This window comes from Sciurus carolinensis, chromosome 10 (assembly GCF_902686445.1).
Source record: "Sciurus carolinensis chromosome 10, mSciCar1.2, whole genome shotgun sequence".
NCBI classification, from domain to species: domain Eukaryota; kingdom Metazoa; phylum Chordata; class Mammalia; order Rodentia; family Sciuridae; genus Sciurus; species Sciurus carolinensis.
The window spans coordinates 29,954,179-29,967,698 of NC_062222.1; the positions used below are offsets into that span (position 1 = coordinate 29,954,179).

The 13,520-nt window shown below is 30.3% G+C and overlaps 1 protein-coding gene across 2 annotated transcripts in view; it reads left to right on the forward strand.

Moving 5' to 3' along the window:
* Rbm46 (RNA binding motif protein 46) overlaps positions 1-12,041 on the forward strand; it is a 31,009-nt gene extending 18,968 nt beyond the window's left edge. Inside the window, exon 4 of one of the 2 annotated variants that reach the window (XM_047567274.1) lies at positions 11,842-12,041. In XM_047567274.1, coding sequence (XP_047423230.1) covers positions 11,842-12,041 — 200 coding nt within the window. Of the gene's footprint in view, positions 1-3,756; positions 3,813-11,841 lie in introns of those variants that run through there. The other variant, XM_047567275.1, reaches the window with a different exon arrangement.
* Positions 12,042-13,520: the final 1,479 nt, after the last annotated feature.

Sequence of the window (13,520 nt, forward strand, 5' to 3'; positions counted from 1 at the left end):
TTTATCATGAATGGATGAAGAATTTTATCAAATACTTTTCTGTATCTATTTAGATTATTATAACATTATTGTGTTATGCTTCTAAGTAGCAAATTGCATTGAAGCCTGAATGTTCAACTTCATACTTCGTACTTAGGAATAAACCAGTTTGGGTCATAGTGCATTACCTGTTTTTGATTTTATTTTTTGGTATTGCCTTTAGAATTTTTATTATTTGTGTTCATAAGAGAGATTGGCCCATAGTTTCCTCATAAAAGCAGTTCGTAAATTTTTTATCTTGTTCTCTGGATGAGTTTATGTAAGTCTGGTGTTATAGCTCCTTTGACTTTATATGTATGTTGTTTAAAAAGCCATCCAAGTTTAACATTTTTAGCCTTTTAAAAAAATTATATCTCCACTAAGTATGGTTAAAGCTATTTCTATACTTGTTTTATGTGTTTTATTTTTTCAGCATTTCAAAATACTTTGTTTTTGATTTTTTTCTTGACTCATTGGTATTAATTTCTATGTGTGAAAAATGTAGTCAAAATTTGTTACTCATTTTGCTATAATTAGAAGTATATTCTGTTTTATTTCATTTCTTCTTTTTAGTGACAAGATATTTCTTGCCTACTTTAAAAAATGTGTTTGCAGTTGATAATTGCAGTGTATCAATTTCCTAATGACTGCTGGGGCAATGTTATCGCAAACTGGATCATTTATAAACAACAGAAATTTATTTTCCCACATTCTGGAGGGTGATAATGTGTTGGTGTGATCATGTTTCTTCTGAAACCTACAGGAAACAGTCCTTCCTTGCCCTTTGCAGCTTGTAGTATTTGCCATCAATCCTTGAGTTCCCTTTGTGTATAGATGAGTTATTCCAGTCTCAGTCTCTGTTGTAACACAGCTCTTTCCCCCCTCTGTGTCTTTGGATCTGCACATGGTAGTCTCTTCTCTACTTTTTTAAGGATATCATTCACATTAGATTAAGGGTCTACCCTACTTCAGTGTGACTTCATCTAAATTAATTACATCTATAGTGCACTTATTTCCAAAGAGAAGGGTTACATTCTGAGGTATTGCAGGTTCAAATTTCAACATAACTTTTTGGGAACACAATTTAGCCTGTAATCTCTACATATATTGTTTGGGTCCAGTTAGTTAGTCCAAATTTCTTTTTCATGGTTTTATAAAAAAAAATTCTTATCTTATTCTTTACTTAGAGAGGATTATAAAAATCATCCATTATAAATATAGACTTATTTTTCTCTCCTTTAGTTCTGTCAGTTTTTGCTTTATTTTGAGGTTATGCATTACATACATGGAAATTTAGAATTTTATTTTCTTTTTGATAAAGTGAACCCTTTTTCATTATTTTGTGTCATTCTATCTCTGTAATGCATTTCTTCCTTAAAGGCTACTTTCTCTGATATTATAATAACTAATTCTATTTGTGAAAGTTTGTATATTATATATTGTCCATCTTTTTGGTTTTCCTGTTTCTTAGCCTTAAAATGAGACCGTATGATTAGAATTTTTTGTTATTGTTTGTTCAGAGTCTATCCTTGCAGCGTTTGGTCAGCTTGCATTTAATGTCTTTGTCAATAGTCTTGGAATTAAGTCTCTTATCTTGCCATTTGTTTGTATTTTTTTAGATTATCTCTTTGCCTTCTCTTCTTTTGTGTTACTAATTCTTCCCATACTGTTACCTTATAAACTACAACATACATTCTTTTTTAAAATTTTTTGTAGATGGATACAATACCTTTGTTTTATTTATTTATTTTTATGTGGTGCTGAGGATCGAACTCTGCCTTACATGGGCTAGGTAATCGCTCTACCGCCCAGCCACAACTCCAACCCCTCAACGTGCATTCTTAACTTATAGAAGAAGTTTTAGTGTTAGTCTTTTTCTCATAATCTGGACGATACGAGGAATTTTAGCTCCTTTCATTTCTTCTTCCAATTTAAATATTGTAATTGGTATTTCTACATACTTATGCCTTAAATATTTTAAACCCATAATAACTAATTTATAATGGTTTTTAGACTTAATATACATTTATATTTGTTTGCACATTTACTATTTCCTTTGCCCTTCGTTTTCTCTTTGTCTCCAAGCTTTTACCTGAATTGTTTATTTCCTTTGCGAACACTTACTTATATTTCCTTTTATATGGACATGCTGATGATAAATTATCTTAGTTTTTGGTTGTCTGATTGTATTTTTGATTGAAAGGATATTTTTGCTAAGTTAGCAATCTTTTTTTGTTCTTAATTTGTTTTAGAAAGGTCTAGTTATTCTGTTTTCAAATATTGCTTTTGTCCTATTTTCTTTTTCCATTCTTTATGATATTCCAGTTATGCGTATGTTAGACCTTCTTACTTTGTCTCACATAATGGATTGTATTCATTCTGTATTTTTTGTTCTTTTGTATATTTAGTCTGAGTGTCCTCTTACCTATAATTTGGCTCTTGAATTCTTTTTTTCATCTGCGTCTAACATGCTGATAAAAACATTTATTTGGATGCACTTCTCAGTTCTCCGATTTCATTTGACTCTTTATGATTTCCATTGTCTTCCAAAATTTTTAGTCTTTTATTTCCCTGAGTATATTTGGCACAGTTATTTTAATAATTAGTTTTAAAACTTTGTTATCTATATACCCTGGGGGTCTGTTGCTGATGAGTGCTCTTTTTGCTGCAGGTTGTTTTATTTCCTCATGTGCTTGATCATTCTTTTATTGAATGCCCACATACTGCATGTGAAAGAGTACAAAGATGATTTGAAGATCAACATGATATTACTTTTTTCTAGAGAATATATATTTTGGCACCAGACTGGCAATCCTGTAGTCTAGGCAGGAATTAAGAAGATACAAAGTTGAATATAATATGTTAAAGTGGGATGATTTCTGATTTAGTTTTACTCTGGGTTCTAGTCATGCCTCATCTTAGCTCCTCAACTCTTTTTGTCATCCTAGCCTTAGAAATGTGTCTTTTGTCACCTTTTCTTGCTTTTGATCTCCCTCTTGGAACTTGGCCAACCCTTAAAGGGAAAACGTGCTGCACCTTTCTTGTCTAAGTCATGACCCTATAAATTGTCACAGGCCTGCTTTTGGACAGATGCTGCTTTTAATGCTTAAAAACAAAGTTGATTAATGTTATCTAGTTCATCATAGGAAAAGATTTTTTGTGTGTGCTGAGTTATAATCTTTAAATAGTCATTTAAAATCTACAGAGGTTTTTATAGAACATCAAACATTTTTCTCTTGTTTATATGTTTATGCACAGTATTTTTTAGCATAGAATTGGATATACATCCTTGACAAAAGGCTTTAAGGAATATAGAAAGAAATAACAACTAAAATAGATGGATGCCCACAGTGTACTATATATGGTTAAAGTAAAATTTGCTTAGATTCTTCGACTCATGAAATTAGGTAATCTCATTTATTTAAAAAATCTTATCTTTTCCTGACTAGAGTAGTAGTTCTTGGAAAGCCCAACTAATAAGAACTTAATTGGTTTAGAAAGATAATTATTTTGATGTATTAGCTATAATTTTCATTTAGATATCAAAATAGTGTTCTCTGTTCATCTTTACAAGCTTCAGAAGTGTAACTATTTGCCACTTGTTTCTTTTTCTCTAAATTTATTTTCTTATTTAATGATCAAAAGTTTTTAACTAAAGCTATCAAGGATTCCATGCACTTCTAAGATAGGGATAACATCACTCTAAAGACAATTCTTTTCTGTCTCCACTGCTTACAGACAGGGAACACAATCTCTTCAGCCTGGACCTGTGTAGAAGAATTTGGAGAAAATAAACAGGTAAGAGAAAGTCTCTTAGGAGTATTATGATATATCTAGTTTTCAGAAAACCAGTTTTAAGTTATCATTCTTTTGGCTATAAGAAGAAATATTCAGAATTGTCTAATAAAAGCTTATGAGCTATTCTGTTTTTACTAGCTGTGTTACTTTCAGGTTCATTAAGCAGAGTTTTAAAGAAGTTAAACTTATTTCCATATTATATGCCTTTTCAAAACTTCGAACATGCTTGTGTATACTGATCCACTGAGATTGTATAAGCATTATTATAAATTAGAGATAGTTGGAGTGAACCTGTTATGTTTAGATTATCTAGTATTTCTCAAAATTATCAGAAAATGGGAGTCTAAATTTTTTCAATCTTACTTCTCAAACCAAAATCTTATTGGAACAATTTATAATAAAATCGGTATTAGAATTCATCAAGCTACTGGGAAAGATAAACTGCAGTAGGAAGTTAAAAGTAGTTTATGATTTGAGTAAAGATTATTACTGTTGAGACTTCTTTATATACGTAGAGGCAAGGAAAGTGTTATCCTGGTAAGCAATGCATGTGCTGGTTCTGTGTGCTTGAGTAAGTTAATTCTCCCTTTTGTACTTCAATTTCCTCATTATCAAAGGGGATGAGAAGAGTATTTATAAATCTATATAAGGATTCAGTTACACTGATCTTATATGGTTATTTTGGCACTTAAAGTGCTCAGTGACTATTAGTTATTATAATTAATCTAGAGAAATATATTACAAAGAGAAATATATCATTATATTTGAGACTTGTAACTTTATTTTTATTAATCTTACATTTTAGCCCCAAATTTAACTATGTAATGCTGGTCTCAAACTACTTTCTTTGCAACTTTTTTTTAGTTTAAATTTTTATTGATGAGGACTGATTTTGCTGACAGAACTGAAACTTGAAAAGAGTTGTATTTTCTAAGGCTTTTTATCTTCTCTTCACTTGTACCCAAATAGTTTATTTAGTGAGCCACAATTTGTTCTGAGTTTTAAAACCTAGATTGCTGTAGCTCAAGTCGTAATTTTTCCTCTCCTAAGCTACTCTATCTTTTCATAGGTTTAGTGACTAACATTAAAAGGAGTTTGACTTAATTACCTCCTAGTACAAAGGTAGCACACTTTAAACTCTAGACATAGTTTGTTTAGTGTTTTTAGTTCTTTGAAAGGAAAACAATTTCAATAGAAATAGTCATTAATTGATATTTAGTTCTCTGATTTTTGTTGTTGTTTAGGTGTTAAGTCTTGTCCTCTAGAGTCATTTGAGTTTGTAATTGCTGTTTTACCATATTTGAAGAATTTTTCAGTTTTGTTTTTAATGTTTTCTCGTTATACATTAACCCCCATTAGAGTTCTTCCCAAACTGATTTTCTAAGTTGTTTAGTGAAATAACTGACTCTAAGAAAAAAAGCTGTACTACACACTCCCCTTGGGAAATTATTGTGTATATTAGCATATTAAATAATTAAGGTAGAAACCTTTTCTTTTTTCAATCTTCTTTTCTCTTAGACTTTTCCCAAGATTATTTTGCTGAGGGATATTTTTAGGGATGCTTGTTCGTGAATTGTATGGGATGTAATTTGGAAATAGCGAAACTAACCCAAAACACTTTGGGTTTTGTTTCTTTGTATGTTTCTAACTTTATTAAGGTTTAATTAAAGTACAATAAAATGTACCTAAAGTATACACTTTGGTTCATTTTGATTTATTTATATATCTGTGAAACAACACTCTAATCAATAAAATAAACATTTCCATCTTCCTTAAAAGATACCACATGCCCCTTTGTATTCTATTCCTTCTACCTTCTTTCCTTGGCAACCACTTAGTTTGCCTTTTCTAGAATTTCACACCCTTGCTTTTGAATATTTAAAAATTTTAATCCTTAGATAATTTAGAATAAAATAACTGTAATTTCTTCAATATAAAGGTACAATATCTGAAAAATATATGTGTTTATGCTAATTGTTACACACTGGCAAAATTTTCACAGGAAAATTTTAAAGCTATAATAATTACTTTTGAATTATAAAGGAAAATATATTTTAAATTGAAAAAATATTTTGGTTTACAAACAAAAGCCAATGTTTTTTTCCCATAGAACAATCTGAAAAGTAATAGAGAACTAAGGAGATCTTTATAAGGAAGCAGTTATGTGTACAGTTAGCTTTATTTCTTATTAAGCCTTTTATTACTAAGATTAAAATATTCAGTCACCTTTAAATCATCTTAAATAGAAATTCATAAACTACTCTGTGAGTTTAGTCTTAGAAAAATACATTGGTCCCTTCAAGTCTACTACTTGCCCTTTGCTTTTAGTAACCTGATAGGGGACCATTAAGTAGAGAGTAAAAAAAAGTTGATTGTACTAGAGAAAATGAGATTTAAAAAATGCCATTTTGGTATATATTTCCCAGCCAAAAGTATACTTTACTTAAAATTTTCTAATTAATAATTTCCAAAATTTCACAAGTCACAAGATGCTTAAAACCCAACAGTTTTGAGAAATTTTTTTCTGTGCTTTGCAGTTAGCTCTTGGGTTTCTATACCAGAATGGAAAGTACAAAATATAAAAATAAATATTATTTGTATTCCAATATAGGAGGTATTTTACTTCTGTATTTAAACCTATACATATTTTATGCTCTGTGAAAGAACAGCATAGTAAAAAATATTTTTTCACAGATAGAATTTAATATTTAACTAAAAGAAAGTTATTCAGTTATGGTTATTGAGTGTTAGAAATTGAAATTATAAAATGGTGAAATGAGGAAATTAAAAATATTTCAATACAGAGTCACAGAAATCTAAAAGAAATGCTTAAAATATGTATTAAAGACCTGAGAAATGTATTTCATAGAGCAAAAGTAAATAGTTGAGTTTTTGGAAACTACAGGATTTAAAAATTTGGTCTTTAATATACACACATAATTATTACAGTCATCCTTATACATACTGGTAACAGTGCAAATGTTATAGCCATGTTGGAAAAATTTGGTAGTTCTTAAAAAATGTTGAGACATATTTACCAATGCAACTCAGTAGTTCTATGCCTATGTATTTACTCAAGAGAATTGAAAACATATGTCCACAGGGAAATTTATATATACTACTCCTTAACAGCATTATTTATAATAGCTCAAAGGTAGAAACAACCTAAATAATCTATCAAACAATGAAAGGATAAATAAAATGTGGTTTATCCATACAATGGAATGTTATTCGGCAATAAAAGGGAATGAAATACTGATAACATCCTACAATATGGATGAACCTTGAAAACATTATGCTAAGAAGCCAGTTCCAAAGACTATGAAAATTGTATGATTCCACATAAATTTATATGAAAAGTCCAGAGTAGGCAACTTTATATTAACAAATTAATGTTTGCTTGGACAGGGGGAAGAGGGAATAGGTTCTGAGTTTCTGTTTAGAGTGATGAAAATGTTCTGGAATTAAAATGGTGTTAGTACAACGTAGTGAATATACTAATAGACACTGAATTGTATACTGATGGTGCATCCAAAAGAGGGTGGATGTGGTGTTAGTACTCAGGTAGCTAAACAAGGAGAAGAAAGAAACCAATTATGAGAAATATACTTTCTAATAGAAAATTAGAAAAACAAAAAGAAAATTAGTCTGAAGTGTAATCATAAATAAAAGACAAAGGTACCCAACATTAATATGAATGGATACTTAGAATTCATGTTAAAAAGTTTTTATTAAGGGTTCCCCCCATTTTTAATACAGAAAAGCAGCTCCAGAAATAGTGGTTTGGTTCAAATGTGCAGGGTAGAATTGCATATAAAATGAGAAACATGGAATAAATCAGTATGTCCGTTGCTTATATTTTCACTTAGAAACATATTGGTGATACTTGCTACCAGATGGGCTTCATGCTGGACAGAGAAATATAGTAGACCAAATTATAGTAACTACATAAACAGTTACGTGTTATATGTATTGCCAGTCTCTACACTTGCTCCTGGTCAGATATGGCTGCTTTCCTGTTTATTCCAGATACATCAACTGAAGCTCTGAATCCAGGGTTCTTATGAGCCATTACTGCTGGATTTGAATTGGATCTTAAGGTTAAGCCTATATGTTGATGTTATTTTCCCACATATTTTTATTGGTGCAGTATAATTTTATATAAAGGTGGGATTCATTATTACATATTTGTATATGCATAGGCTATAACAATAATTTGGTCAGTATCATTGTTCTGTACTTCCCCTTTCCCTCTTCCCCCTTCGTTCCCTTTTTTCTTCTCTACTGATCTGCCCTAGATTATCATGAGATCTACCCCCCCCACATCTTTCTTTTATGTACTTCTCTCCAAGCTTCCACATATGGTAAAAAAAACATGACATTTGACTTTTTGAGTTTGGCTTGTTTAGTCTTTATATAGATCAGAATTGTTCTTTGAAAGTATTTGTATTCATTCAGAATATAAATATGAAATTGTTGAAAATTTGATAAAAATGTCACCTCTAATCATTATGTTAGAGCAGTTGTTCTCACATCTTTTCTTTAAATGAAATATTACAACAGTGAAGGAAATGCAGAGTGCTTCATGGATTGAAATGGGAGGTGTAGGAATAGGTAGGCAGATACAAGTAAAATCCAATTAGAGTAGCACTATCTGCTTTACTTCTGCCCTCCTGCCTATAATAACTGAAATATTTTCTTTTGAAAACCCTGTTTAATAATATTGCCCAAGTGTAAAAGCTTGATCAAATGGAAATAATACTTTCCTAGGAATCGGGAGGCCTGATCTTAAACTTATTCTTTCTCCATTCAGCTGTAGGAATATGAATCAATCGCTTAATTGACCATCTTTTGTCTCTTGTCATTCATATGGAAGAGGTCATTTGAATTAGAGACTTTTACTATCTCAACCTATTTGTGGTCTGTGATTTAGAATCAAAGAATTCGATTAGTATCATCAATAAAGACAATGCCAATAAAATTGAACAAAATGCTTAAGCAGATACTTTACCAAAGATGTCCAAATGCTCAATAGCCACATTATTAGTCATAAGGGAAATCAAATTAGAACTATAATGAGATACAGTTTCACATGCACTAGAATGACTATGATTAAAAATGCTGGCAATGCCAAATGTTAGGATGTGGAGTAATTAACTAGAGGTCTTACATTTTGCTAGCGTATATATAAAATGGTCACAGTGGAGAACTCTTATGTGACCCAGTTGACCCATTCCCAGTTATTTACCCAAAACATACAAGAGATTTGTATAAGAAGGTTCATAGCAACTTTTTTCATAATAATCAAAACTTAAAAGCAACTCAAGTATTCTGTCACAGGTGAATAAATTATTATATATTCATACAGTGGAATAACAACAAAAGGAAGCAAACTACTGAAATATGTGACATGAATGAAAATTGAAAAGTATACTGAAGGGAACTAGAATTAAAAACTTTGAAAAATTTATCAAGTCCAAAACCAGTAAAGCTAATCTACAATGATAGATATCAGAAAGTGGTTATTTCCAACAGAAGAGTTAATGACTGAAAAGGGGCACAGGAAACTTCTGAATTGATAGATATGTTTTATAACTTGTTTTGTATCTGGATTACATGATTTATACAATGATCAAAACTCGTTGAAATGAACAAATAGGGTGTGTGCATCTTACTGTGTACCAGTTGTACCTCAGTTTGAAGCATTAAGACAGTTGAATAATGTGAAGTGTAAGCTTAAATTCTGAAGTTGGCTCTGTGTCATTCCTTAAGAAGGGGAAAAGGGAATACAGATCCCAGTCTGAGGCAGAAACAGTGGGATTGAAGAGCTAAGGATGTTAATTGGGAAGAAAAACCAGGGGTAGGAAAGTAAGTATATGCTAGGAATTTTAACTCACTTTAATTTTTCCATAAACATTAATGAGAATTTCTGCTTTCTGTTTTCTGTAATATATAAATTAAATGTTAGATCTCAATAAAACATGATTCTACTTCTAGGTTTAGTCCACTAGTTAAATATTTTCAGTTTATATTTCATTCATTATTTTATTTGGTATATATTTTATTTTCCAATCACCCAGATGTTTTTCTGAGTATATTTAGATTCTTAGTGTTTTAGGAATAAAATTTATTTTTAATGTGCTTATAAAATCTTAGCAACATATGCAACTTTTTGATTCTTACTTTTGTAGTATTTAGGGGGGAAAGTTTTTTTTGCTTGATTTATCCTATATGAATTTACACATGAGACTCAACATATAATTTCATATTTAATTTAGTTTCCCTAAAAATATGGGAGTACATCAGTTGATTAGTGTTCAAGTTGGAGGTTTAAAGGTTCACAGTAGCAGACTGATTGTCAAATGCAGATATGCTAAGCAATATGCTAGTAGCCAACTGTTTGTTTAGCTTCTTTTTGAAGTCTTCTCCTGAAAACATCTTCTTTATCCATATTTCATTAATAGGCTGTAATATTTACCTCTTGAATGGATGTAAACTCAAAAGTGATTTCTCTTTGAAAATTACATTTCCTATTTGCAGAAGTCCAGAAGTTTTCTCTTTTAAATCATGTTGTAGATGACCTCATTGGTAAAATTTAAGAGCTAGGTGCATCAGAGTATGTGGCCAGTAAGGAATTGACTGATTTAGAACTTTTAAAAAATGCACTTTTAGGAACATTGTTTCAGTTTCTACTCAATACTTTTAACACTCCTGCATAGTGAATTCTTTAAAATAAAGAAGAAAACATTCTTTGATATCTGGAGTCATTCTACTTCAGAGGGTAATAAAACAAAGTAATTCCTTATCCAGTTTCAAAATATTGAAAATATTTTGAACTGCATATGTTATATGTATTCATGTTTTTCTCAAACTGCTGCTGTATTGATCTTATGGTATCATTCATAAAAATTTAAAAGATTATGGAATTATTTTGAGTTTGACAATACTAGAAGTTAAACCTATATTTAACTGATTTTTATTTTTTCCATTTTTTTCTTAACTAGGTCCTTTCTGATGTTGCTTGAGCTTATTCTGCAGTTGATCTCATTCCTGTTGGCTAAACATTAAGTCCCATGACAACATTAAGTTAATGCTTTTGTGTTATAGGCCTCATTTATAGTAACACGATAGTATTATAGAACAGAAAAACTTTACATTTTAGATGACTTAATTCCTTTTCTTCTATTTCTAGAAACATGATAGCTTTTATAGTCATTGTCACACTTTGGCTTATCTACAGTAAAGAACATAGTTGAGTTTTTGGAAACTACAGGATTTGAAAATTTGGTCTTTAATATACACACATATAATTATTACAATTAATGAAGCAGGAAATTATTGGTACATAAGATGGATATTTATTGTGGAACAATAATATTTCAAATATAATTGTTTTTTAATAATTTGGGTTAATTTTTGGATATTTTTCTATACTATAAGTTGATAATGGTTTCTTGAAGTTTATTTTATCAACATGATTCATTTTACTGTTTTGTGGTAACAGTAGGACCCTAATGTTAATTTGGTATGTTGAGTTTATAAATTGTTTATATTAGCATTTAAATAATGAAATATTGGACAGTTAGTTTCTACCAAATATTTCTGAAATCTAGAGGTAAATGTTTCTACTGGTTTGATGCCTAATACACTTTCAAAAAAAGCAACTATGAATTTGCTGTTTTTTATCTTTTCTTCATGAACTGCCCCTTAGTGTCAGAACTGGAGAAGAGAAATCAGAGATTCTCTTTTTCTATGTTAAAAAATTATATAAATAAAGACCAGGAGTACATTCTAGTAAGTTCTCTGATGCACTGTCAGTGAAGGCAACATTAATACTGACTTGATGAAACTAAGGACTTGCAGTGAATATGGAAGTAATTTTTACCACCAGTACAGTGTCATCAGGAGTTTGAAATGTTAGAACATTATGTTAAAATGTGATTATAATTTTAATGCTTTATCTCTTTGAATTAAATTTGTGTCCATAAAGATGTGCAGCATAATTGTTCATGTATTTATTTACAGACTACAATTTCCGTCGCAGCTCAATAAATAGTCTTTCCCCTGTTAGTGCTACCCTCTCTTCTGGGACTCCCAGCGTGCTTCCTTATACTTCAAGGCCTTATTCTTATCCAAGTTATCCCTTGTCACCAACAATATCTCTTGCTAATGGCAGCCATGTTGGACAACGACTATATATCTCCAATCAGGCCTCATTCTTCTGAAGAAAATCTGTAAACATTAGTATGAAAATTTCTTTGTGAAAAGCATGCAAATTAAAATATTGTTTTATTTTAGAATCGGGTTTGCACATTTGGCTTCAAAAATGATATATTTATGCCAACATAATAAACATCTGCTATAATTCAGAGAATAACATTTGAGTTGCAAAATTTATAAAAATGGAAAGTTTAAAAAGTTATTCAGTAGCTTAGCAAGCTACTATTCTTTTTAAACTTTTGAGATTTTCTTATAATTCCTGGCAATAGATCCCAGTAATTTGTTATTTTTTTGTATAACTTTGCAGTATAGCATTTCACAAATATTAACCATTCGAAGACAATGGTTATACTAGATTGATGACCAAGGATCGCTATCTGTATTGGAAATTGGAACACTTATATAACCAGAAGCATCTAGGTATTATGTAGAAAGAAATGATGAGGCAAAAAGATTAATATGCAAATTTTATGCAGTACTAAAGCAAAAGCAATCTTAACATTGTGGTCCTTGAAATAACTAAATATTTTAGTTAATAATTATTTGTTATAAATTAAAATTTTGCTGTTAATATATTTAAGGTTTTTATAGTTATGCTTCATTTGTGTTTTTGATATTCACTGTATTGTTTGAATAAGAAGTGTTATGGTTTTTTAATGTTGAAATCATGTGTTGTTTAATTTTTGTACTTGAATTCAAACTTTGACATTAAATATGTGATGCTTCTCATACATGTGTTTTATTTTAATTAGAATGTACACACACAAAAATTAAGTCTCACAATCATTATGAGCTGGAGAACAGTTTTCCTTACTTCATGTATAGTCATAGGAGCATTGGTTCAGTGTCTTCATGAAACAAAATCATAGGATATTATAGCAAGAAAATTGTTAGCTTTGAAATACAGTAACAAAAAACATTTTCAGGGGCAGTATTTTCAGAAATATTGTTGATAGACCCACTGAAGTTTCCACCTTTTACTTACAAATAATTTAGTGAATTCAGGTCATTTTGACTATTTATTGGTTTAGTAATGTATATTGATAATGATATATAATGACATTTTCATAATTGATGTCAGTGATGAAAGTCTTACAGATATCAAATATTACCTTTGTTGATCAACTCACTCCACCTGTGCAGACCTAATGTGTAGAATTTGAAATGGTTGCAAATAATTTTTCTATCAACTTTAGTTTGTAATAGAAGTTATGTCAATAGTAAATGCATCTTTTAATCCTCTAAAGAAGGTTCATTACACATACGTCATACTTTACGTTTTTAGTTTACTGTCTCAGATTTTATAATATAAATGAGCTTGGACACTAAATCAGCATTAGTTTTTCCCTACACAATCTGTGCACATTGCATAGATTTTTGCAGTTTAATTGCCATGTGTATATAGCTCACAAGTACATACCACTCATTCAGCAAACTTACAATGAGTGTTTACTTTGTGGGCTATTCTGGTGATATCCCTGCCA